This window comes from Lepus europaeus, chromosome 5, assembly GCF_033115175.1.
Source record: "Lepus europaeus isolate LE1 chromosome 5, mLepTim1.pri, whole genome shotgun sequence".
NCBI classification, from domain to species: Eukaryota; Metazoa; Chordata; class Mammalia; order Lagomorpha; family Leporidae; genus Lepus; species Lepus europaeus.
Genome location: NC_084831.1, coordinates 69,104,606 through 69,128,640, shown reverse-complemented (window position 1 = coordinate 69,128,640; position 24,035 = coordinate 69,104,606). Strand labels below are relative to the sequence as shown.

General features: G+C 40.7%; 1 protein-coding gene across 2 annotated transcripts in view; it reads right to left on the bottom strand.

Annotated features, from left to right (window-relative positions):
• Positions 1 to 24,035, bottom strand: part of ST6GALNAC3 (ST6 N-acetylgalactosaminide alpha-2,6-sialyltransferase 3) — a 626,202-nt gene that overhangs the window by 154,954 nt on the left and 447,213 nt on the right. The window contains exon 4 of one of the 2 annotated variants that reach the window (XM_062193406.1): positions 14,790 to 14,845. The exons of the other annotated variant lie outside the window; for it this stretch is intronic. Within the exon in view, the coding sequence (XP_062049390.1) occupies positions 14,830 to 14,845 (16 nt within the window). The 3' untranslated portion in view covers positions 14,790 to 14,829. Of the gene's footprint in view, positions 1 to 14,789; positions 14,846 to 24,035 lie in introns of those variants that run through there. 2 annotated transcript variants of the gene reach the window in all.

Sequence of the window (24,035 nt, the reverse complement as noted above, 5' to 3'; positions counted from 1 at the left end):
GACATACAGACTAGGGCTCTGCTCAGAGTGTTGTCGGGCTCCTGTGTGACCTGTTTCTTGCACAGAGGAGCAAAGGCAAGGTCCTTGGAGCAGGACACAGACTGGTGTACAGGGCATGTGGGAGAGCTCAGTCATAGGGTGGCCTGGGTGAGTTTCAGTATTGTGTTCCTGCCCTTGACCAATGTGGTCAAAGAATTTCAGGTCTCCACGTTCTCCCTTTCACACGAGGTCCTTCCAGAAAGAGGAACAAATCGTGCCATTCAGTATACCACCTGGAGGTGCCGAACGGAACTCCCTCGTCTTCCGTTGGAACAATGAGGGAGCGAGCAAGAGATCCTTATTTATCTTCTATGATAAGCGCTATGATACAGTATTTGCTACAGTAGTAGCCAGGCTCCTTTGTGTAGTTAAACCATGTGAGCCCAAGCTGCCTCCTCTCTAAAATGGGGTACAAATAAAGAGACAATCCATACGGAGCACTAAGCAAAGTTAACTAGAGCAGAACATGAACTCTATAAATGTTCGTTTTCTTTCTGCATCTCCCTTAATCCTCCTAAAGACCAGGATTAGTTTTGCTCCTTCACCTCAGTGAAGGTGAATAGTTACAAATCAACCATCTATGAGGATTCATTATTTAGCTGCACACTCTTGAGGCTAAATACGGTATTTGTCCCTTATCCACAATGCTCCCTTCCATTATTTCAGTTACCTACAGTCAATTGTGGTCCAAAAATTTTAAATGGAAAATTCCAGAAATAAAGAATTCATAAGTTTTGAAATAACTTTTATACAGTATATTGTCATACTTGTTTGATTTTACTATATTAATGTTGTTAATCTCTTTGCTTACTTTACACATTAAACTTTATCATATGTATGATGTCTAGGTAAAGAACATAGTATACACAATCAGCCCCCCATATCATGGATTCCACGTCCATGGATTCAACCAGGCCTGGATCAAAAGTATTCAAAAACCTGTGGCCAGTGTTGTGGCATAGCGGGGAAGGTTGCCGCCTGCAATGCCAGCATCCCAAATGGGTGCCTGTTCATGTCCTTGCTGCTCCATTTCTGATTCAGCTCCCTGCTAATGGCCTGGGAAAAGCAGCAGAATAAGGCTCAAGTGTTAGGGCCCCTGCTACCCATGCGGGAGACCCAGATGAAGGTCCTGGCTCCTGGTCTCAGCTTGGCCCAGCCCTGGCTATTGTGGCCATCTAGGGAGTGAAACATGAAAGATATCTCTATCTCTTTTCTCTTTCTTTGTCTCTCTCTCTCCTTCTCTGGCTGTAATTCTGACTTCCAAATAAATAAATAAATCATATATATATATGTATTTTTGAATATATATATAATATTCAAAAAGGAGTCTCTTGCTGTGGCCTGTGGTCTTCCAAAAGCTGCCTGCCCCCGTTCTGCCTTACTCTTGATCCAGAATGGAGAATCCCTTTCTCTGAATTCACTTGGTGTCATTGAGTCTTCATTTTTCTCCATTCCAGAGATCGTGGCTCCCCCTTTCTCAGAGAATCTCCAATGAGGGTTATTAATTCTTGTGACCAGGTCTCCTGAAGAAAGCATACCATCTGGCACCTTTGGCAAGGATCCAGATTGAATGCATTAAAAACAAATCCTTCCAAATAAAAGAAAAAGAAAAAGAACTCACACAAAACTGTTTGGTTTCTTCAGTCATCTGAGGAAGCCAGATGGCAGAATGGTCACAACATTGGAGACAATTCCTACCCTCGGCCACAGAGCAGTCAGCCTTAGAGGGCAGCAACTTCTGGATGTGACATATGGAGAGGTCATTTGTTTCTCATTTACCCAACAGATAAGAATATGGAAATAGTCTCAGTCCATTTGTTTGATGGGCCTCCTAAGCCGGTGATAAACAAATCAATACAATTAGTTTGGGCTCATCATCATTAAGAAACCCTCACTACTGGGACAAAATTTAATTATACCTCTTGTTCCACAGGAAAGGAAACCTTTTGAGTTGGGTGGCTTCTCTTGGGATCACAGTAGAGCAAGTAGAGCAGTAAGTAGCAGGTGGGGGTATCAGAGGCAGTGTCTGTTTGACTTCTTGAGAATACTGAGAATGTCTAAGTCACAGCAAAGGTCTAACCAGGCTGTTTCTAAGTGTTTCTGCTACAAATCCTCAGGAATTCAGTTAAGCAAATCTGCATTCTGTGTGGTGCTCAGAAATACAACAATGCTAAGATTTGAAATAATAAACAAAGTTGAAAACGACATGTACTCCAGCTCTAAAGTCTCACTAGAAGCCAGAATTCCTAGTTTGGGTTCAAAGGCTTCACACCCCTCTGTGATGGTGACAGAAGCACAGAATTGCCTCTGTCTCTCTTTCTCAGCTGACTCTCTAGACATTATGATGAACAAGAAGTTAACACTCCATAAATGAAACCCAGAAACTTACCACTACTTGCCAGAGTACTCTTTGGACTACGGCCTGTGCTTAGTGGACTTCTAGTTTTGAACAGCATCTGTCTCAGATGGATTGTTTCATGTGAATGGAAGAACCATTTCACATCTTTCCACTTGTTCTTTTACCTCCAAAAAGATCTCATCTTTAATCATATCTAAAGAGATTATCACCCAGTAAGAATAATTATAAGTTGCTTTTGGAAGTAATTTTTGAAAACTCAATGTGCCTAACACCCTAAGTTCCAAATGAGGGAACCAGTGCAACAATGGTTAACTGATTTGATCAGGTTGCCCAGAATGACAGGGAAAATTTGGTTCTTGAACCCAAGACACTATTGGCTATCCCCCTCTGCTAACAAGTCCAGATTTTCAGACATGTCCATTAAGGAAGATTCCCCAAGTAACAAAACACTTCTGCTAATTAATTTGCTATTTCAACCTGTTGTCCCTTCCCACTGGGTTCCAAGGAAATCATCAATGACAAAAAATTATTTTTAGTATCAGGCAGATTTTAAATTATAAGTGTTATTATGGCCGGCACCGTGGCTAAATAGGCTAATCCTCCACCTTGCGGCGCTGGCACACCAGGTTCTACTCCCGGTGGGGTGCCGGATTCTGTCCCGGTTGCTCCTCCTACAGGCCAGCTCTCTGCTGTGGCCAGGGAGTGCAGTGAAGGATGGCTCAAGTGCTTGGGCCCCGCACCCGCATGGGAGACCAGGAGAAGCACCTGGTTCCTGCCATTGGATCAGCACGGTGCACCGGCCGCAGTGGCCATTGGAGGGTGAAACAGCAGCAAAAGGAAGACCTTTCTCTCTGTCTCTCTCTCACTGTCCACTCTGCCTGTCAAAAAAAAATGTAGGTGCTATTAATCAACTAAATGCAAAATTTTGGAATTGATTTTATATCACCTTTTTTCCTCAAAGTACTGTGAGATACTCAGTGTTTTAAATGCTTATATTTAAGCTTGTGTAAGGGATTTGGACTTCATAACTTGAAGGTAAGTTACCTAGAAGAGCTTCCTGGCCTGTACCAGACTGGGAAGAAAATGAGAAATAGCTTTTTAAAAAAGCTAAAGTGGCAGGCCGGCGCCGTGGCTCAACAGGCTAATCCTCCGCCTTGCGGCGCCGGCACACCGGGTTCTAGTCCCGGTCGGGGCACCGATCCTGTCCCGGTTGCCCCTCTTCCAGGCTAGCTCTCTGCTGTGGCCAGGGAGTGCAGTGGAGGATGGCCCAAGTGTTTGGGCTCTGCACCCCATGGGAGACCAGGATAAGCACCTGGCTCCTGCCATCAGAACAGCGCGGTGCGCCAGCCACAGCGCGCTACCGCGGCGGCCATTGGAGGGTGAACCAACGGCAAAAGGAAGACCTTTCTCTCTGTTTCTCTCTCACTGTCCACTCTGCCTGTCAAAAATAAAAAAAAAAGCTAAAGTGGCAATATAGTTTTTAGCACTACTTACCATGACTAATACCTGAGACTTTTCACAATATTGTTTGAGATCACAAAGGCAGTCTTAACATATCTTGCAACCAATACCAAAAATCCTAACTCTTATTTAACATATTATGATGAGCACACTATTATTCTCAGCAATATTTTCTAAGGATAGTAAAATTAACTTGAATAAAGATGTGTTAAGTATGTACTGGCACGGGCCGGTGCAGTGGCTCCCTAGGCTAATCCTCTGCCTGTGGTGCTGGCACTCCGGGTTCAAGTCCCAGTCGAGGCGCTGGATTCTGTCCCAGTTGCTCCTCTTCCTGTCCAGCTCTCTGCTGTGGCCCGGGAGTGCAGTGGAGGATGGCCCAGGTCCTTGGGCCCTGCACCTGCGTGGGAGACCAGGAGAAGCACCTGGCTCTTGGCTTCAGATCAGCACAGTGCGCAGGCCGCAGCGTGCCACTGGAGCGGCCACTGGGGCGTGAACCAACAGAAAAGGAAGACCTTTCTCTCTGTCTCTTTCTCTCACTGTCCACTCTGCCTGTCACAAAAAAAAAAAAAAAAAAAAAAAAAAAAGAAAGAAAAGAAAAGAAAAGAAAAGAAAAGAAAAGAAAAGAAAAGAAAAGAAAAGAAAAGAAAAGAAAAGAAAAGAAAAAAGTATGTACTGGCACAGGCACAGTATGCTCTCTGTGCTTATTAATCTTGTTGTCAACTTGACAAGGCCATGGGGTACCCATTTAGTCAGACATTATTCTGGATGCATCTGTGAATATGTTTCGGGTAAGATTAACATTTGAATCAGTTGACTAAGTAAAGCAGACCATCCTTCCTAATGTGGGTGGATCTCAATCAGTTTGATGAAGGCCAAGATAGAACAAACGGGCTGACTTCCTTGCAAGTACCATGGAATTTCCTTCTGTCTATCTTGAGCTGGGTTTCCAGCTTGTCACCTGCATATCTTGGGATTCAGCAGCTTCCATGATCACATGGGTCAATTACCTATAATAAACCTTTTCATATATATTATAAGTATATAAATATAACATAGAAGCAATATATTTCTTTAATACAAACACACTCATCCTATTCTGTTTCTCTGGTTAACTGGGACTAATACACACTTAGTGTTTGTGAATGAATGAATGAATGGATTAGAACACTGAATTCAAGAAGCTTAAGTGGCTTGATAAAATCAAACTGTCCTGCAAGAAAGAAAAGCTACTTTACATAAAATGTCAGAATGATATTACTAGATATTTTGGGTGGATTCTAGAATGCACAGGATGTGGTCAAGATATCATTTAGCCTTCAAAATTGATAAGAAATGTATTAAGAAAATGGCAATAGGAGTGTGTTCAGAAATCTCGCTGCCAAGATTAAGTCGAGATTTTAGTAACACACGAAGACATTTTGACAAGATATTCTATTTTAAAACTTCACACAGTTTCAGAAACCTACAGCACAATGTCCTGCTAAGGGCCTGGGCAGAAGTGACAAAGCAGCGCTGGTGAGAAAGGGGAACAAACACAAAGGTGTTGCAAAGCGACATGGGCCTGGTTATATCCCTGAGGAAACTGGCCCTTCACATCTGACATTGTCAGATTGTGGCGATTCCTGCTAAGTTTGATGATGCTCCTTTGGAAAAGTTTTGAGTGACTGAGTTCCATGCCTACTCCTCTTTAATACAAATGACAAAGTGGTCAAATAAATTAATGCACTTACGTTGAATATGTATTAAAATTAGAATAAACTGAACAAGGAGATACATGTCAACCTTAACACTGGTGATTTCATTCTCAAGATTTTAAGACACATCTTATCTGTTATTCCACTTACAGCAAAGAAACAGGAATACTCCTTGGACATTCCAAGAAACCTCACATGTTAAAAAAAAAACAAAAACAAAGAAAAAAAAACCTCGATTTCAAAATAACAAGGGAACATTTTAGAAATGGTTAACAGCCAAAATCAAGAATTTGTACTTTGAGATCATAATGCAACATCAGGATGTGAGAAGAGACCAGAGAGACAAAGGGATTACAGCTGTAGTTTTTGTGTCATTTTTCCACACTAGGTTCCCTTTCTACTTTCTGAATCCCCCACCTAACAGGGCTCACACCAAAGGGTGTTTTCCAGCACTTCATCTGCTCAGTTTCTCCGGGCTTAGTGTGTCTGTAGGTCACGTCTTTTGGACTTTGCCAATTCTCTACAGCAGCATCTGCCTCTCAAGCTACTTGAAAAACCTCCAGCATAAGTATTTTCATAACAGATGTTCTTTACTTCCAAAGACAGCATTCAATTTTGAAAGGTTGCTGAATGATCTAAGCAATTGAAAAAGAAAACCTAAAATTGAACTTGATGCAGAGTAAAATTATGTATAAAATAAGTCTAATGGTGCTTTAAAAATAAGTCAACAAAAGTAAAAAATTTAATCGCACTGTTCCCCCCACCCTCATGGCCCAGCTGTTACAGCTGTAACTGTGAAGGTAAAGTAAGGCTGTAGCATTGAAGCAAACTTAGACTGTCCCCATCACAGGGCACCATGAGACAGCATGTCCAATCTGCTAGTTGGTAGGACAAGTGGAGAGACATGGCTCATGAATATCATTACTGACAATACTCTGTAAAAGATCTGGAAGACCCCAAAACTTCTCAAACATGTGCTCCATCTTACAGATTTATTTAACTCCAAATCCCTCTTTTAGCCATTCTTTAATTTTGAGTCCACTCAGATTTTTGCTTGAGTCCACTGAGATTTCCTCATCACACCATGGGTTATTTCCATGTCCAAGCTGGTTTTCATGTTTATCTCCTTGTATTACCACAACGTTGCAACATGGAAATGGTTTTGTGTCCCAAGACACTTTGCACGGTATGGGTGGGGTTCATTATTGTTGATAAGATATGGCTAGTCAACTTTCTGTCAGATGTGGGCAAATCATATTAAGTGTTTATTATCAAATAATCAGATGCAGTTTTCAATGTATTTTAAGCTTTACTTAAAATACTCATATTTTAATACTCATATTTATAGGTCTATATTTTTGTCTTTCTTTGAGGGAAACCAATTTTTCTCACTCAAGCATACTTATTCTTTTTAAATTTTAACTTAATTGCTACATGGTAATTGCATATAATGCACAATGTGCTGTTTTTCTATAGCTATACATTGTATAATGACCACATCAGGGTAATTAGTATATCCATTTCCTCAAATATTCATCTTTCTTTATGGTGAGAACCTTCAACATCCTTTATTCTAGTTATTTTGAATATAAACTATATTATTGTTAGCTATTGTCAGTCACTCTCCTGTGTAATGGAACTTCATAACTTATTCCTTCAATCTAAATGTAACTTTGTACTCCTTTACTGATCTTTTCCTATCTACTCCTCTTCCATACCTTCCTCATCTCTGGTAATCATTGTTGCATTTTCAAGAGAGGTGAAAAATTTTTTTAGATTCCACACATGAATGAGATCATGCACTGCCTGACTTTTTGTGCCTGTCTTGTTTCACTTTACATCAAACTCTTCAGTTCCATGCACATTGCTACAAATAAAGGACTTGATCTTTTTTATGGCTGCATAGTATTCCACTGTGTATGTATGTATTCACTTACATATCATATTTTCTTTATCCATTGTGGATAAACACTTAGGTTGATTCCAAATCATCTTAGCTATCATAAATACTGCTGTAATAGGCAGGTATCTCTTTGATAGAATGATTTAATTTCCTTTCAAAATGTCACACCTAGTACTCAAATTCCTGGATCATCATATCATCAATAATATTACTCCTATTCATCAACTCACTGGGACTCTTTGCATTCTCAGAAGGGCAGAGTACTAACTTGCAGGCAGAGAAAGAGTAAAGTCAGAGACAGAAAATCTAACTAGTCAGGTTCCTGTTACTTGACTTGTCTGAACTCATTACTCATATGCCAAATGGGAATAATAATATTTAGTGCCCACGCCACGTGATTGTTGTGTGCATCTATATACGTACTATGATATTAAAATGGAAGTTTTGGCCAGAAATTCAGCTTTCAGAGATATCAGACACCTAAGTCATTTGTGAGACAGAACAGCCTGTAGGACTTGAAAAGGAAACTAAAATAATTATATGTCTGGTAAGCAAACCAGCCACACTAAGGCTATAAAGGTTTGAGAGAGGAAATAATTGGAAGGGGAATTTCTTTAGCAAGAGCTGTGCTATGAAGTCCCTCCTCCAAAGTGTGCTTGCCTCTTCACTTCTAATCTAGTGCAAGAAACTCCAAAGGACCACTTGGAAATTTGGTATTTGCCCCCTACAGCTAAGGAGATACCATGAATGGTCATTTTAACTCCAGTAGCAATAATAGCAGAAATTTTTGCTAGGATTTCTTGGAGCAGAAGCTGTGGGTTTCTTTTAAATTGAACATAGGCTATGTAAACACTGGGACCAGAGTGAGGTTGTATTAACTCCATTCCAGCCAATGGGGCCTTGGGATAAGAGACTGAAAACTCAGCATCTGGGGGGTGAACATTTCCTTCCTTTTCCCCACCAATTCCTGGGGATTGTGGGAGAAGTAAGGACTGAGTCAGAATAAAATGTATTGTCTCTATCAAGAGATCTGGGTATCTGAGAGTTGCCCAGCTTTAGGGGTATAGGAGGAGTCCAAAGAACCCATGAAAGTGTTCCATGAGAGAATGAGACAAAATTTTGGCCAGGCCTAGAGGGCATGAGAATGGCACACAGTGGAACTACTGATGTAAGAGCTTGCCTCTCCATAATTTTTCTCCAACTTCAAATGGTCTACAAGTACCCACTAGCCGGTAAAGAGAGGAACAAGAAAAGAAACCAGGCCCACTGGTGAGAGAGAGGGAGAGCAGCATAATTCTGATCGAAGTTGGGAGGTTTGCCCATTACATAGCACTGAACACTAAAGTATCAAATTGTGACAGCATCTTGTTACTCAGAGGCACCAGAACACCTTTCTTACCTAAAAGGTAGCAGAAAAGTCATGGGAATGCCCAAGCTGGATTTTCATCCAGGAGCAGGAGAACTGAATGTATTTTAAAGGGAAAGGTAACAACAACAGCAAAAACGTTTATCATTGCATTCCACAAATAGTCTGTGTTTAACCTACTTGATCACACACAAACACAGACACACACACACACACATACACACGCAACATACAGATCTATTTAGGTCTATATTTTGTAACAGTATACTAAAAAATTGAAGTATCTACAGAAACCACACAACAAAAAGGATGGAAATTTCCAAGGCCAACTTACCATATGAAGATTTAAAAAAAAATTTCCTGGATCCTAGAATTTTCTTCTCCACTTTCAGAATACAAGAGGATCCAAAGTGCATCAAGAAGGAATGAGGGTGAAGGAATTTCAACAGAAGGTTCTCACTTTGCTGACAGTCTCTATCTCCCACCCAGGAAGGGTATCTTCGGGAGAGTTAGGGAGAGACCTGTGGGCTCTGTTTCCCGGTCAGGAGAAAGAGAAAAGCAGTATCTAACTAACTTCTGACTAATGAGCTTCTACTTGCAGAGTCTGTTGTGGGAGTTTTCTTAAGACATGAATAAAAGTGCCTGGAAAACACATAGCATGGCTGGATGTGTACCCTCCAGCTCCTAGGCATCAAGGGAATGGCCACCAGAGACCACCCAAATTAGAATAATGCTTAGGATAAGGGTCCTCAGAAAAAGGGGCCCAGGCTCTGGAGAGCCTATGAAACCTTCCTTGAATCACCTGCCAGACTAACATGTAAGACTAAGTTATTATCCCCTTATCTCTCCTCCCACCTCTCGTCCAATATTGAGATTGGGGGGAGAGGGGGGTGTGAATCTGAAACAGCAGCTATGATGTAAAATAAAAAGAAAAAAAAAGTGAGCATGTAGAGGGCAAAGAGCCTAAGTCCCAGGACAACCTCCCTAGGGCAGGGCCCCACCTTGGTGAGGGAAGAAAACTTAATTTTTCAGAATTTTGGTAATTCCAGGGAACTGAACACCACAATTACTGAAATGAGTTTGTGACTTCAAGGCATTTTAGGTTATCTGTTATCCGTGAGCAGGCAGAGCAGTTAAACAGCCTATGAGACTTTTCATCAAGAAGCAGTGAATGAGAACTCCTCCCTCCAGAGTACTTCTTTATGTATTTAAATTTATTTTTATTTGAGAGAGAGAGAGAAAGAGAGAGAGAGAGAAAGCTGTCATTCAATGGTTTACTTTGCAAATGCAAGCCCTGTCTGGGGCCAAAGCTGGAAGCTGGGAATGCTATTCAGGTCTCTGTGTGAGTAGCAGGGATCCAATCACTTGAGCCATCTCTGCCACTTACCAGTGAATGTGCATCTATAGAATGCTGGAGGCAGGAGCTGGAGCCAGAAATTGAACACAGCTACCCCACTATAGGATGTGCCTTAACCATTAGGCTAAATGCCTCCTCCCAAAAAATGTATTTAAAGGGATTATGGAAGACAAATTTGCAAGCTAAGTGTCAATAATACACCCCAATTCCTAGAACAGTCTTGGCACGGAATGGGTACAGAACAAATAATACCAACTAAACAAATGACATGCTGGATACACACACACCTGAAACTCTGGAAAATATGAAGCTTCCAATAGTAATGCTTTCAGATAAGTTCAATATAATAATAATTATTAATGGTAATAGAACACATTCACCTACAATCTTGATAAGCAGGGTTTGCGATGGAAAACATTTACCCCTCCCACACAGTCCTGGATTTAAGTAACAAATGTAGAATAAATAATTACTTTATTTGTAGGATTCATGCTAAGCACTGGTGATATAAATAAGGTGCTGCTCCTGTCTTCACAGATCTTACTATCTAAAGAGCAAGACAAGCAAGCAAGCAAACTGCTTCTAGAAAGGTTAGAATTCTTTACTGGTAGAAATGGAAGTAATACAATCCCATCAAGGTGGCATGTACCAATGCCATCTCACCAGCCCAGGTGATCAATTTCAGTTCACAACTGATCACACTGATAGGCCTAAGAATCAAAGGGATCACACAAGCAAGATTAATGTCTGCTAATACTAACTGATAAAAAAAAAAAAAAAAAAAGGGAGAGAAGGATCCAACATGGGAAGGGGGAGACACAGCAGACTCATAGAATGACAGATGTCCCAAATAGCACTCTGGCCTCAGAATCAGCCCTTAAGGCAATTGGATCTGGCTGAAGAACCTATGAGAGTATTTTAGGCATGGAAAGCCAAGACACGCTGGGGAAAAAAAAATATGAAGAAGAAGACCTAAATGAAGGATCTCAGCGAGTGTGATCCCAGTGGAAAGAACGGGCCATCAAAGTAGGAGGTGCCTTTCTCTGAAGGGAGGAGAGAACTTCCACTTTGACTATGGCCTTGTCGGAATGGGATTGAAGACGGTGAACCCTAAAGGCTTCCATAGCCTCGGCAACTCATGGCTAGAGCCTAGGGAGATTACTGACGCCATAAACAAGAGTGTTAAATTGTTAAAACAACATCAGGAGTCATTCTGTACTTACGTCCCATGTGGGATCTGTCCTTAATAGGTTGTCCAAGGTGAAGTAATGATATAGCTAGTACTGAAACAATATTCTTACACTTTGTGGTTATGTGTGGGTGCAAACTGATGAAATCTTTACTTAGTATATACTGAAGCGATCTTCTGTATATAAAGATAATTGAAAATGAAAAAAAAAACCTTGTTTTTTTTTTTAAATTGGAAATTACATAGAAAAATAATCAATCTTTTTTTTTTAAAAAAATTATTTTGCAGAATCTCGGTCATTAATGTGATGTACACTGTTATTTAATGCTATAACTAGTACTCCAACAGTATTTTTTTCACTTTGTGTTGCTATGGGAGGGCAAACTGTTGAAATCTATATATATACTAAACTGATTTTCTATATATAAAGAGAATTGAAAATGAATCTTGATGAGAATGGAAGGGGAGAGCGAGTGAGAAAGGGGAGGGTTGCGGGGGGGGGGGGGGTTGTGTGTGGGGGAAGCCTTTGTAATCCATAAGCTGTACTTTGGAAATTTATATTCATTAAATAAATTTAAAAAAAAAAGAAATGGAAGTAAAGAAGAAAGGCAATCAAAAGGTTCACAAGGGGAATTTGCCCTGGGTCTGCTAATTTCTGGGCAGCCACCGGCCAGTGTGAAAGACAACATGAGCTTGGAAAATGGCAATTTCAACAAAGGAGAGGGGGAGTAGGCAATTGAAGAGACATTTTGCTTTTTACATATTTGTGCAGAACTGGTCCTGGGAGTGGAAGCCAGAATGCATTACAGAATCATGGACAAGCAACAAATATTACAGAGGACTAGCATGGATGACTAGTGGGTGTTTTAGGGCCATAATGTCAGTTACTTGTCTTACATTGTCTTGCTTTTATCCATGCATTCACTCATTCAATAGTTACTGAGCCAGCCCTTGAAACCAGAGGGTGGCTCTAGACTCTCAGGAACTGTCATTTGGAAGCCCACTCTGTTCTTCATGCCTTTTAGTTACCTGTTCCTGGTCCTACTGTTCCCTAGAGAAAGCAGTAGCATAGTTGAACAATTAAGAATATTGGCTTTGAATCAACTCTGTCTGGGTTTGGTCTATGTGACCTCAGTCAAGTTATTAAACTGAATCTCAGTGTCTTCTGGGGTAAAAATGTACCTAACTGTAGGGCTGCTGGGTGGGTTTAATGAAACCATACAGGTGACGGACTCGGTGCAAGGAACCCTGAGTAAAGGTTACTTACTTGTCACAATTGTTCTCTTTTCTTTTCTGCTCTGCTTCCCTGAAAACTGAGCACTTTGCTTTGCTCACCACAAATATTGTGGTTTGTAATATATTCCTACTGTATGAAGCCATTTAATCTAGGCATGTAGAATGTCTCCCCCTTTTCCTCTTCATCAGGGCTATTATGAACAACTCAGAAGCAACTCAACAATTATGAGTTAGGAGGGAAATCTCATGGGCTTATAGCATTTCAGCAAATACAAGATTTCTTGGGCTGAAATTCCAAATGCTCGTTCTAACTGCCAAGGTGAGGGTTTTGTGTGAGTATGAAGAAAATTTGACAAAATTATCTTTGACAAATTTCTGAGTCATTGGAGCATGAAAAAAGGTGTTCCACAGCCCTTGAAAGAAATTCCAGGTGCCTTTCTCAGTGCATGAATATCTCAATAAGCAGCTTGATTTTCCAAATGTCAGACTTGCCACCGAACTTGGTTCTTAGGGAGGACAAATGCCTTTGATTTGTTTGAAGAAATTTGATTTGGAAATAGCCAAGTGATTAGCTGTTGAGACCAAGGCTTTGAAGTCACAGAGTATGAATTTCTATTAGAGACCCAAATGGAGCCTCAGACATCTGCATGCAAAATATTTCTAAATCGTTTGCATATGCTTAAATATTAAAATAAGCATGCCTAATACATTTCAAAGATCCCATCTGTCACGTACACAATGCATTTTAAAATGCTATCCAATGAGAAAATATCATTTTGTATTTAACTTTAATGAAATAAGAGAATGAACACATACTGCTGATGAACTATGCTTGGTGAAGTCTTAAATGCAAGTTGTATTTAATTCTATACACTGCACGTTTCAGATACTGTTAAATAATAGCTCTTAGGAGATCTCCATTCAAAAGAATCCCAAGAATGTGAAGCTGAACCAATGAAAGTCAAGAATCATTTAAACATAAAACTAGAAGTCTAAAAAGGACATCGAAAGGTTACAACATCTAATTCCTACTTCAAGTTACAGACTTTCAGGATGTTAAGATTGGGAGGAGACCCAAGGGAAATCATTCCCTCTAAACCCTTCATTTTATAAATAAAGAAATTGGAGTCCAACTTAGAGTTCATTGAAACTTTATTTGTGCTTTTCTTTTGGAGTTTTAGAAAAGAAAATTCTACAAATTCCCCTAGCAATATATTCTAGTATTTAATCATCTGGAAATTGCAACTACCTTAATTTCTACCAATTATACTTGTTTTCTTCATGTGTATGGCCTAAAATAATAGTACATCATATGTATAAGTCACTAATGCTAGGACACAACATTATGACATAATGTTAGGAATGGAAAATAAATAATGCGAAAATTAGAAAGCTCTCAGGGTACCCTACTGAAGTTCTTCAGTAGATGGGAAGTTATCTTACAATGGTGGAGGGTCAGGGGGACTTTGAGTATGTGGTCTGATTCTGAATTCCATTTCTTTCTTATAACTTGGAACTGGTCAAATGACTTATCTTCTCTAAGTTCCTGCTTCTTCATGGATAACAGCAACAGATACCAGTACAATAACACAAAAACAAAGGACAAGAACTTCTGATCCATTCAAAGACTCAACACATGGCACTTTGCTTTTGGCTTATATTATTATCTACAATATTTGCAGGATAATAAAACAAGGACAGTGACTGCTTATTGTTATCACCTCTATCATCTCTAACAAATATTTTATTTAAGATCTGCAAAAGAAAGTTTAGAAAGACTAGTATTTGGGGGCACGAATGAGGGGAATTCTATAGATGATTCCTGAAGGATTTTTAAAAAATCATTTACAAATGATCATTTAAAAGATCATTAAGTATGATATCAGCTGGAAGTTTAAGAAAAATTTCATGGAAAATGGAATTAAAATATGTTAATTTTGCTGGAAAATAATTTTGAAATACATGCATATGGGAACTCTTCAATACATACATGACCAAATGCATATTCAAACAAAACTATGTATGGTTTTCAACACTTTTGAAGCAAAATAAACTTATCTTTTAGTTCCATTTTCCATGAACTTTTGGAAGTCCCTTCATATGTAAGTGACTGGTGACTGGACTAGGTGACATTTCCATATCTTTCAAATCTATGATGTCTTGACCTTTGTTTATCTAATATCATCTTCAAGTTCCATCTTATTTTCTTCAACTTCATGTGGCAGTCACTCATATTTACACCTAAAAGAAACTTAAGATCAGATAATGACAGCCACATGCACAAAGTTTATGTCCAAGCTCAGGATCCAATTATTTAAAAAATAGCTATTATTTTAATATTTTCTCAGAAAAGCAGAAGATAAGTCTTGCTTGTTGTCACTGGAGAGTCTAATTTATCTAGGTAAAATGAATTCCAAATGATTATTGATAGTAGTATCTCTTATGCAAATCTATTTCAGTTGGCAAGTTGAATGTTAATTTGCACCATAATGAAAAGCAAATCTTCTAAGTTCTTACTCTCATCATTGAATACAAATTGATGTCACAACATGACAGGTAAAGAAAAAATTATCTTTCTCTATTATTTCCATTTGTTAGTTTCACACATTTAATTACAGACCTGGGAGCTGTCAATTCTACTACCTTTATCAACCAACAGCTACAGACAACTTGACTACTTTCAGGCCAGTATGTTGTATTTTAAAATGGGATTTTATTTTTACCTGGGAATTGACCTGAAAAAGAATAAATCTGAGTAATAAGAGGTTGACATTCTCATACTCAGTGAAATCCTTGTAAGCCAGGAGGTGACCAAGAAATTGTTTGCATGAGACTATGAGAGGTTTGAGGAAAACGAAAGGATTTTGACTTTATGTTTACATTCCAATGATTTTTTTTAAAAGCCTGCTTACTGGGGTAACCTCTTCTAGTGATGTGATGATACATGCAGTTCAAAATATCCTTTCCTCCTATGAGTGGACATTATTTCAATCCTGCCATATGTATCCAGAATGTGACTTCAAACATGCTGATCCTGTCTGGGAGGAGGGCTTTAGGAATCACTAAACTAGAGGCAGGGCTACAGACACAAATCTGACCATAGAAAACAAGGTAAATCAAAAAAATGAAAAAAAAAAAAACCTATTGACACATGATTGGAAAAAATAATATTGGAAGTATCTTGACTTAAGAACCAGAGTATCAGATTAGTTTCTCTTGTAGGCAATAAAAGCCCATTCTCATCTGAATGGGAGTTAGAGATACTGAGCCTGTATGGCAAGGTACCTAACTTCACCAAGGAACTGAGGTCTCCCTAGAAATTAGTGACAGTAAATTAGAACAGAAAAGCCTGGATATGCCAATCATAAGACAAATGTTGGTTCATCCTGGAAGTCAACAGCATTTCATCAGGAAATAAACCAAAGGGACCTCCAAGAAGCAGCTGAAGAAATTTCTATAAAAGGTCAGAACAGGAAATCTACCATCCATCCAGTGAAGGGAATAGTTGAGGAAGGAACACCCCAAATGAAACCTTTGATTGTCATGGCATGATACAGATGTCAACTGCAGAATGAATGAGCCAGGCTGGGGCTGAATGGGCTGAGATTTCATTTAAATATCATAATGTAGGCTGAAAGGGTATCGGCCCAAGAGCAAGCAAACAGAAGAGAATCAGATGGGCCCAGTAGATGAAACTCACAGGAGGGGGCTGGCACTGTGGCACAGTGGCTGCTCCTCTTCCTATCCAGCTCTCTGCTGTGGCCTGGGATAGCAGTAGAAGACGGCCCTAATTCTTGGGCCCCTGTACCCACATGGGAGACCCAGAAGAAGCTCCGGGCTCCTGGCTCCTGACTCCTGGCTTCGGATTGGCGCAGCTCTGGCCATTGTGGCTATCTGGGGAGTGAACTAGCGGATGAAAGACCTCTCTGTCTCTGCCTCTACCTCTCTCTGTAACTCTTTCAAATAAATAAAATAAATCTTCAAAAAAAAAAAAAAAAAGAAAAGAAAAGAAACTCACAGGAGGGCACATATTCTCTAGCCTGGAGGAGATCTTTTCACCATGGTAAGAAGTAAGGCCTACATGCAGAGGAAGCTCACATCTCCCTTCTCGCCACTTGCTGTCACCCATCTCTCCACTGAAGAACATGCCATGGATGAGTTAAGTTCAAAGACAATTTCCTTGGTCGCAAGCTCATATATTTCACAATGCTCAACAAAGTCATGATCAAGGACAGAGCCCACAGAAGAGTGGGATCTTCAGAGGCATCTCTTCAGAATATGGTATGGAGTATAATCATCAGAGACCTGATGTCTCAAGTTCACTGTTTTGCCCCAAGTTAATTAGCATAGTGTCCAGACATGCACTAAATCTGTTTGAATGTATGAGCCATCGAGTGGATCAGTAAGAGGAGTCTTGTGGGTGCTTTCTCCCTTGTTGCAACCCTGGCTCTGAGGCTGCCTGAAATGAACAAGCTGGGACACAAATGTGCTCAGGCTCACCTGGACTTGCACTACTTTTCTTTCTTGACCATGGGCTCTCCCAGAGCCAGCTTTCTCTCACTACCAGATCAGAGAGATGCCAGAGGCCACGCTGCAACATGGGTGAAAGGGAAAAAGGAAGTGGCGCTATATTCCACTAAAATCAACATAACCAAACCTAGAGAAATTTCCCGGTCCAATCTGGCTTGGAAAAGGACTCCTTCTGGGAATGGGAGCACTGCCTGAGCCAAAGTGCCCTGGCCTGACCTGTTATTCTCACGGCAATGAGGGAATAGTTGAGGGAAGGAACGGAAGATTCAGATGGTAAGTTCGGTCCCATCTGTCTTTCTAAACACAAAATATAGGATTCACCAAAACATGTCCTGGGATAAATATTTTGGAGTACTTTATTTGTTTTGAAAGTGCTTCATTTTCTCTGTCTTCACAGTCAATGCAAAGCAGAGGGAAATGAAGGAAAAGAAAACAGAGAAAAGAGAGGGAAAAGTCATTCTATAGATATATCTTGGGAAGTATCCTTGGACACAAGGCAGAGAGTAAAGAGATCAAGACAATTCTGGACGATGGCTTCTAGAAAAACATCTGCTGGGTCCACAGAGAGACACGGGCAGGGGCTGAGGCTGAAAGAGACACCAGTTGCTGGTAAGAAACTCCCTCCCAATGACTGAGAAGAAAATATTCTAAAATCCTTGAACAGGAAGAGATACGTTATTGTTTACAATACCGGTAGAGTTGAACGTGAGCGATGGTCTGGCGCTGACCAACTGCTCATTTTCATAAGCGGCAATGCAATATTCAGTTTAGAGCTTTAGTGGCAACCTAATGCCTGATGTCATAAAATCCTGTATCCAAACTGCTCCTCTGAGGAAGAAGAAGAAATTTGTGCAAAGTACAATGATAATGTTTGGAACAACTATGCTGGATGGTGCCCAGCCCTCAAAATCATAACTGGACTCACGGTATGGCAGTGAGAATGCTCCTACCCCATTAAGGCGTACACTGGATGGTCTTATTTAAACCCAGCATATGTCCAGATCAGTTAAACAAATGGATATCTTAAATACATAATAATCATTTAAATGTTATTTATTTAATGCATTTTTATTCTGTTTTTAAAAATACTTTCAGGCATATGCACTTTAAAATAATCAAGATATACAGACATTATGCAAGAGTCTCCAAACACAGATTATGGGTCATTTTCAGCCAATTCTCTGGGTTTTTTTTTTAAGATTTTATTTATTTACTTGAGAACTAGAGTAGTTACAAAGAGAGGGAAAGACAGAGAAAAAGGTCTTCTATCCTTTGGTTCACTCCCCAGATGGCTGCAACAGCTGGAGCTGGGCTCCAGGAGCCAGGAACTTCTTCTGGGTCTCTCATGCAAGTACAGGGGCCCAAGCACTTGGGCCACCTTATACTGATTTCCCAGTTCATAGTAGAGAGCTAGATCAAAAGAGGAGCAGCTGCGACTTGAACCGGTGCCCATATGGGACGCTGGTGCCACAGGCAGAGGCTTAGCCAAGCACCCCACAGGGCCAGCCCCTGCTCTGGTATTTTCAGTGAGTCAAAAATCATGATTATATTTCCAAACAGTTGTAAGAAGTGACAAAAAAGAATAAGTGATAGAGAACATATGTGACTTGCACAGCTAAAGTATTTATTTTCTGGTCCCTCACAGAGAGTTTACTGACACATCAGAATATTATCTATTTTCTTACATCCAAAATTACAAACAAAAAAATAAAGAGCGGCCAGTGTGTTGGTTTGGATTTGCAGGAAAGTTTATAAAATTCTGTGAAACAACATAATTTGTGCTCCAGACTTACTTTCAAATTGTAAATTATAAGATGACCTGTTGTTACATAATGTTTTATTTATAAGACTATTTTAGACATTTGTTACATTTAAATTATGGAAAAACATGCATTTGGACCTCATTTTCTTACTTGATAAAAACTCCTAAGAAATAGTTTGTTTTAAGCCAAATATGTGACAGTCCTGGATTACAAGCAATTCCAGTGACAATAGTGACCACTGTTTGTCAACTAAATGCTTCTCATACACCGTTTCTTCTACTCTACAAAACAAGCCCACAGAGTGGACAGTAATCTCTCCATTTTGTAGCTGAAATGACTAGAGCCCATGGGGATTAAACTCTTACCCAAGATCTCATAGTGGTAGGACAAGGCTATGAACGCTGTCTAGTGGACCACAGGTCATGAGCTGCTACATGACACTGCAGTCTTTCCACGATTCTATCTCCCATAGAAGAGAGACCTATGTTTTATTTTTTCATTCTTTTGTGCAAATATCACACAACTTCGTGAGTGAGCCGATACCACACGGTGGAACCTCACACCTCAGCAGTCTCAGCTTCCTCCCTGGGCACACAGAGAACGAAAGAATCCTTTGTGAAGGTGTAAGGTCCAGACAGGAAAGCATCTTTTATTTTTCACTGTGACTGAAAAAGCTGAGGTCAGCCTTTCCTGTTTTCCTTTGGTGCTATTTAAAGGGAGAACCCGAGAATGACCACGGTGTTAGTTATGTGTGGGTGTGTGTTGTTCTTATTTTTGCCTAAACAGTGAAGCATTCCAACAGGTGCAACTAACAAAAGGCACAGTCCCACAGGAGGACAGATTGACTTCTTCCCTTCACCAGAATTCTTGTCACCCTCTCTTTTCTTTCTCCCTTCCACCTTCACTTCGGGCCTCCTCCTTTGTTGCTAAGCATAGGAGTTAGGAAATACCCTGTAGGCTGGAACAACAGGGAAAGAGAGCTGGCTGCATCTTTTTGTTTGAAAGCTCCAAAAGCTCTGACCCCTACTCTGTCCTCTGTTTCAGGCCTCTATCTCTAGCTGCTACTGGAACTTTTTCACACAGAAATTGGGCTTTTGCATCAGGAAATAACAACTGTCAACTGGACGTGCTCAAAAAACAAGGTGGACATAGGCCAGCGTGTGGTCTGTCCATGACATCATTTGTGAGACAGAAAGTTCCCTAGGGATCCTTCTCTCTCTTTCTCCTTTCCTTCCGATTCAGTCCCAGGTCATACGGAACCTTGCCACAGCTTCCTACCATCTTCGCACGTTTTTCTCTACCTCTCTGTCCTTTCCCGCACATCACCTGATATCTGGTCTCCCTAACTTGGGACTCTTCCCCTTCACATCCGATTGCAGCAGAATAAAGCCCTGCAAAGCTGGCTTTAAGCAATGGTCACTATTGCTTTGCCCATAATTCTGCACTGCGGGTAGGGTTCAGTGTCAATGTTTGTCTCTGTACTACGTGGATTTGCTGGGACAACTCAATCTGGCACTGCAGGAATGTCGCTGGCACTATTAACATGTCCTTTTTCTCTGCTGGGTTTGGCTGAGCCCACTGAGGCTGCCTCAACTTTCTATTTTCTCCCACAGCTGCATCCTCCTACGCAAGCATTGCTTAATGTCTATCCCAGAGTCAAGAGGAGGAGATCCCGGTGTGCCATCGGATCAGCTCAGTGCGCCGGTCGGTCGCAGCGCGCTACCGCGGCGGCCATTGGAGGGTGAACCAACGGCAAAAGGAAGACCTTTCTCTCTGTCTCTCTCACTGTCCACTCTGCCTGTCAAAAATAAAAAATAAAAATAAAAAAAATTAAAAAAAAAAAAAAAGAGGAGGAGATCTACAGCCCTCCCCGATCTTCATGGGAAGACTGATAAAATGACATTGCCAAAGGCCAAGGAGGATAGCAGAGATTTTTCATGTGGTCATCACAATAAAGTAAAATTCACATCATAATGCTTATGTTTCTGAATGGCTTCCAGAATGGTCAATCCAAGAAAAGGTGGATTTCTTATCTCTAAGTATTTTCAAGGATGGACTGAGTGGCACAGGGATAGGATCTAATTCAACCCTAAAAATCTATCTGCACGATCGCATTGCAAATTTCAAGAAAAGATAGAATTCAATAAGTCAACAAAAGTATGGATACATAATGAATCATTTATTTGTGGTAAAGAAAAATCATTTTAAATTCTAACTTCATACTGTGGACCACAAACATTTTCAAATGGTTTTAGACTTGTCATCGCCTGGAAATGTTTCACCTGTGGAGGCACACACCAATGTCTCACTCTGTGAGCATGATTTCTTATCATGCTGGGATTCTCACTCCTTCTGTCAGACTGTACATTCTGGCTGCTGTCATCTTGTCTCCAGGAGTTACTGCTTTGTAACTTCTTCATCTATTAGCCCTGCCCTGTTCCTCAACGCTGCCACCTCTTCTCTCCTATCAGCCAAGCCTGTTCCTGTTTCACAAAGTTTGAACTATTCATTCTGAGTGCTTTCAACTCTGCTTCCCACCCACCAAGACTGGAATCCTTAGATTTCCCTCTCATTTTTATTTATGCTTTTATTATGTTTTTATTTATATTTATTTTATTTGAAAGGCAGAGAGAGACACAGAAAGAGATCTTCCACCTGCTGGTTCACTCCTACAAATGCCCAAAACAGCCTGGGCTGGCCAGGCCAAAGCCAGGTGCCTGGACTCATTCCAGGTCTCCTATGTGAGTGACAGGGACCCAAATACTTGAGGCACCCTCTGGTACTTCACACAACACACATTAGCTGGAAGCTAGATGGGACATGGAGTAGCCAGGACTCAAACCAGGCGTCTGACATGGGATGTGGGCATGCCAACCTGTGAAATAACTGTTGCACCACATGCTATCCATGTGGGAGACCCGGAAGAAACTCCTGGCTCCTGGTTTTGGCCTGGTCCAGCCCTGGCAGTTACGGCCATCTGGGGAGTAAACCAGCAGATGGAAGATTCTCTCTCTCTCTCTCTCCCTCCCTCTATAACTCTGGCTTCCAAATAAATAGATAAATATTGAAAAAAAATATGCTTCTGCTTTTATTCCCATTTTACAGAAGCAGAGAGTGAGGCAGAGCTGAGAAAGAGAGCGAGTGTGCGCAAGTGCCCAGGACTCACTTGCATACTATTGATTCAACTGTCCATGATAACCCAGTCCTCTGTAACTGCTTCCCTCTTTACTGCTTTCTTGAAACTGTTCTCGTTGAGGGCATTCTGGTCGCCAATGTAAACGGACACTTATTGTCACTCATAAGACTTAGCTAACAATTATTCATGAAGTGGAACAACAGAGGAGGGAAACCGAAAACAAAGAGGAATGCAGCTGTTGGTCTCACACACAGCGAGGGAGACAGCTTGGGAAACTCTGCCCTTGTCCCTGATGACTGAGAGCAAGAAAATGAATCTCTTCTCTCTCCCACCCATCCACACATTATGCATTTTAAACCAAATTTCTACATCTGAAATGTCAGTCAATTCAAATTACAAGCTCAAACATGAAGGCAAGTTGCTCGATTGTACTTGCAAGTGACCCCACAAATGGAATGCTTACCTCATTAAATGCCAAATTTGCTATGGCCATTGAATACTTTAACTCACCAACACCTGCAGAGAACAAGGCAGCAAAGCCCTTTGGCTGTTACAAGAACTTTATGAAGCCCAGGTCTTTTAACAAAGGGTCACTGACACTGGCATGTGCAATTATTGGAAAAAATGTCCCATTGTTTAAAAAACTGATCTTAATTCTGCTCAAGTTAAAAGGCAGAACTTAGACATTCTTATAAAAGCTGGTTGAGAAGTACAATGACATGTTTCAAAAATGATGCCAAAAGACTGAAAGGGGAAAATTTATTCTTAGCTATTTTAATATTTAGTATTTCTAGCTCATTTAGAGAGTCTGCATATGTTTATTGTATGTTGATCACATGCATGTCACCATAGTATGTGGTAGAGATTTACGAGGAAACAAGATCCTACTCGTAGGCTGTAAATGCAGGTGTTCAATAAACTCGCAAATTGGAGGGACATATACTCATTCATGAGTTAGGTGCTAATTGCCCAGTACAGATCAGTAAGTCAAGATCTTTAAGAACTCCTCTTTCAAAGAGCTTATAGTTTTTTGGAGGAAAATACAAGAACACCATGAGCAAAAACACAAAGTAGAAAAAAAATTTTTTTGAGCGCTTCGAACAGTGATAAATACATAGCAAACATCTAACAAATATTTGTTAAACAAGTACTGTAAGGTAGGTGCATGTTAAATGTAGCACATGTTAGCTGAAGAAAACCAAAGGATTTTTCCTGAAGACAGGATCTGAAATGAACCTTAAAGACATGTAGAGTGTTATGGAGGCAATCCAGGATAAAGCCAAAATCAAGAAAGCCCAAAAGATACAAAAGCAGGATTAGGAAATAGTCTGGAATTGGAAGGGAGGTTAGCCAAAGAGTGAGTGTTTGGACCAATGGGTAACAAAGAACCAGCAGCATTACTGGGGACAGGATCAGAATTTAAGATGAATTGCCAACAGTATATTAATATGGGTAATGTAATCTCTGGGCTGAGATTCTGAGAGGGAAAGGATCGAGTCATGTTTACCTTTCTATCAAAAACATGCTCAGGATGTGGCTATCAGGAAATACAGTGACGTCTGTCATTTGCTTATGCTCTCCCATTTCCGCCTCAGGTAAAAGCACCTCAGCACAGCCACCCTGCCCCATGCCTAGGCTAGTTTGTGTGGAGTTGACCCCAACTCCAGGAAATGACTGTGAACCAGGGACTCTCTTGGCTTCAGTGATGGGCTCTTGGGAGGGAAATTGACACAGTTTGGACTAATGAGATCAGGCCTTGAGTTTTCATGCAAACTCACGGGAAGAGAAGCCTTTGATTTTTTTCCCGTTTCTGTTGGCTTTGGGGAAAACCTATTTGAAAATGGAGATAACAGGGCCGGCACTGTGGCACAGCACGTAAAGCCGCTGCCTGCAATGCCGGTATCCCATATGGGTGCAAGTTTGAGTTCCAGCTGCTCCACTTCCCATCCAGCTCTCTGCTATGCTCTGGGAAAGCAGTGGAGGATGGCCCAAGTCCTTTGGG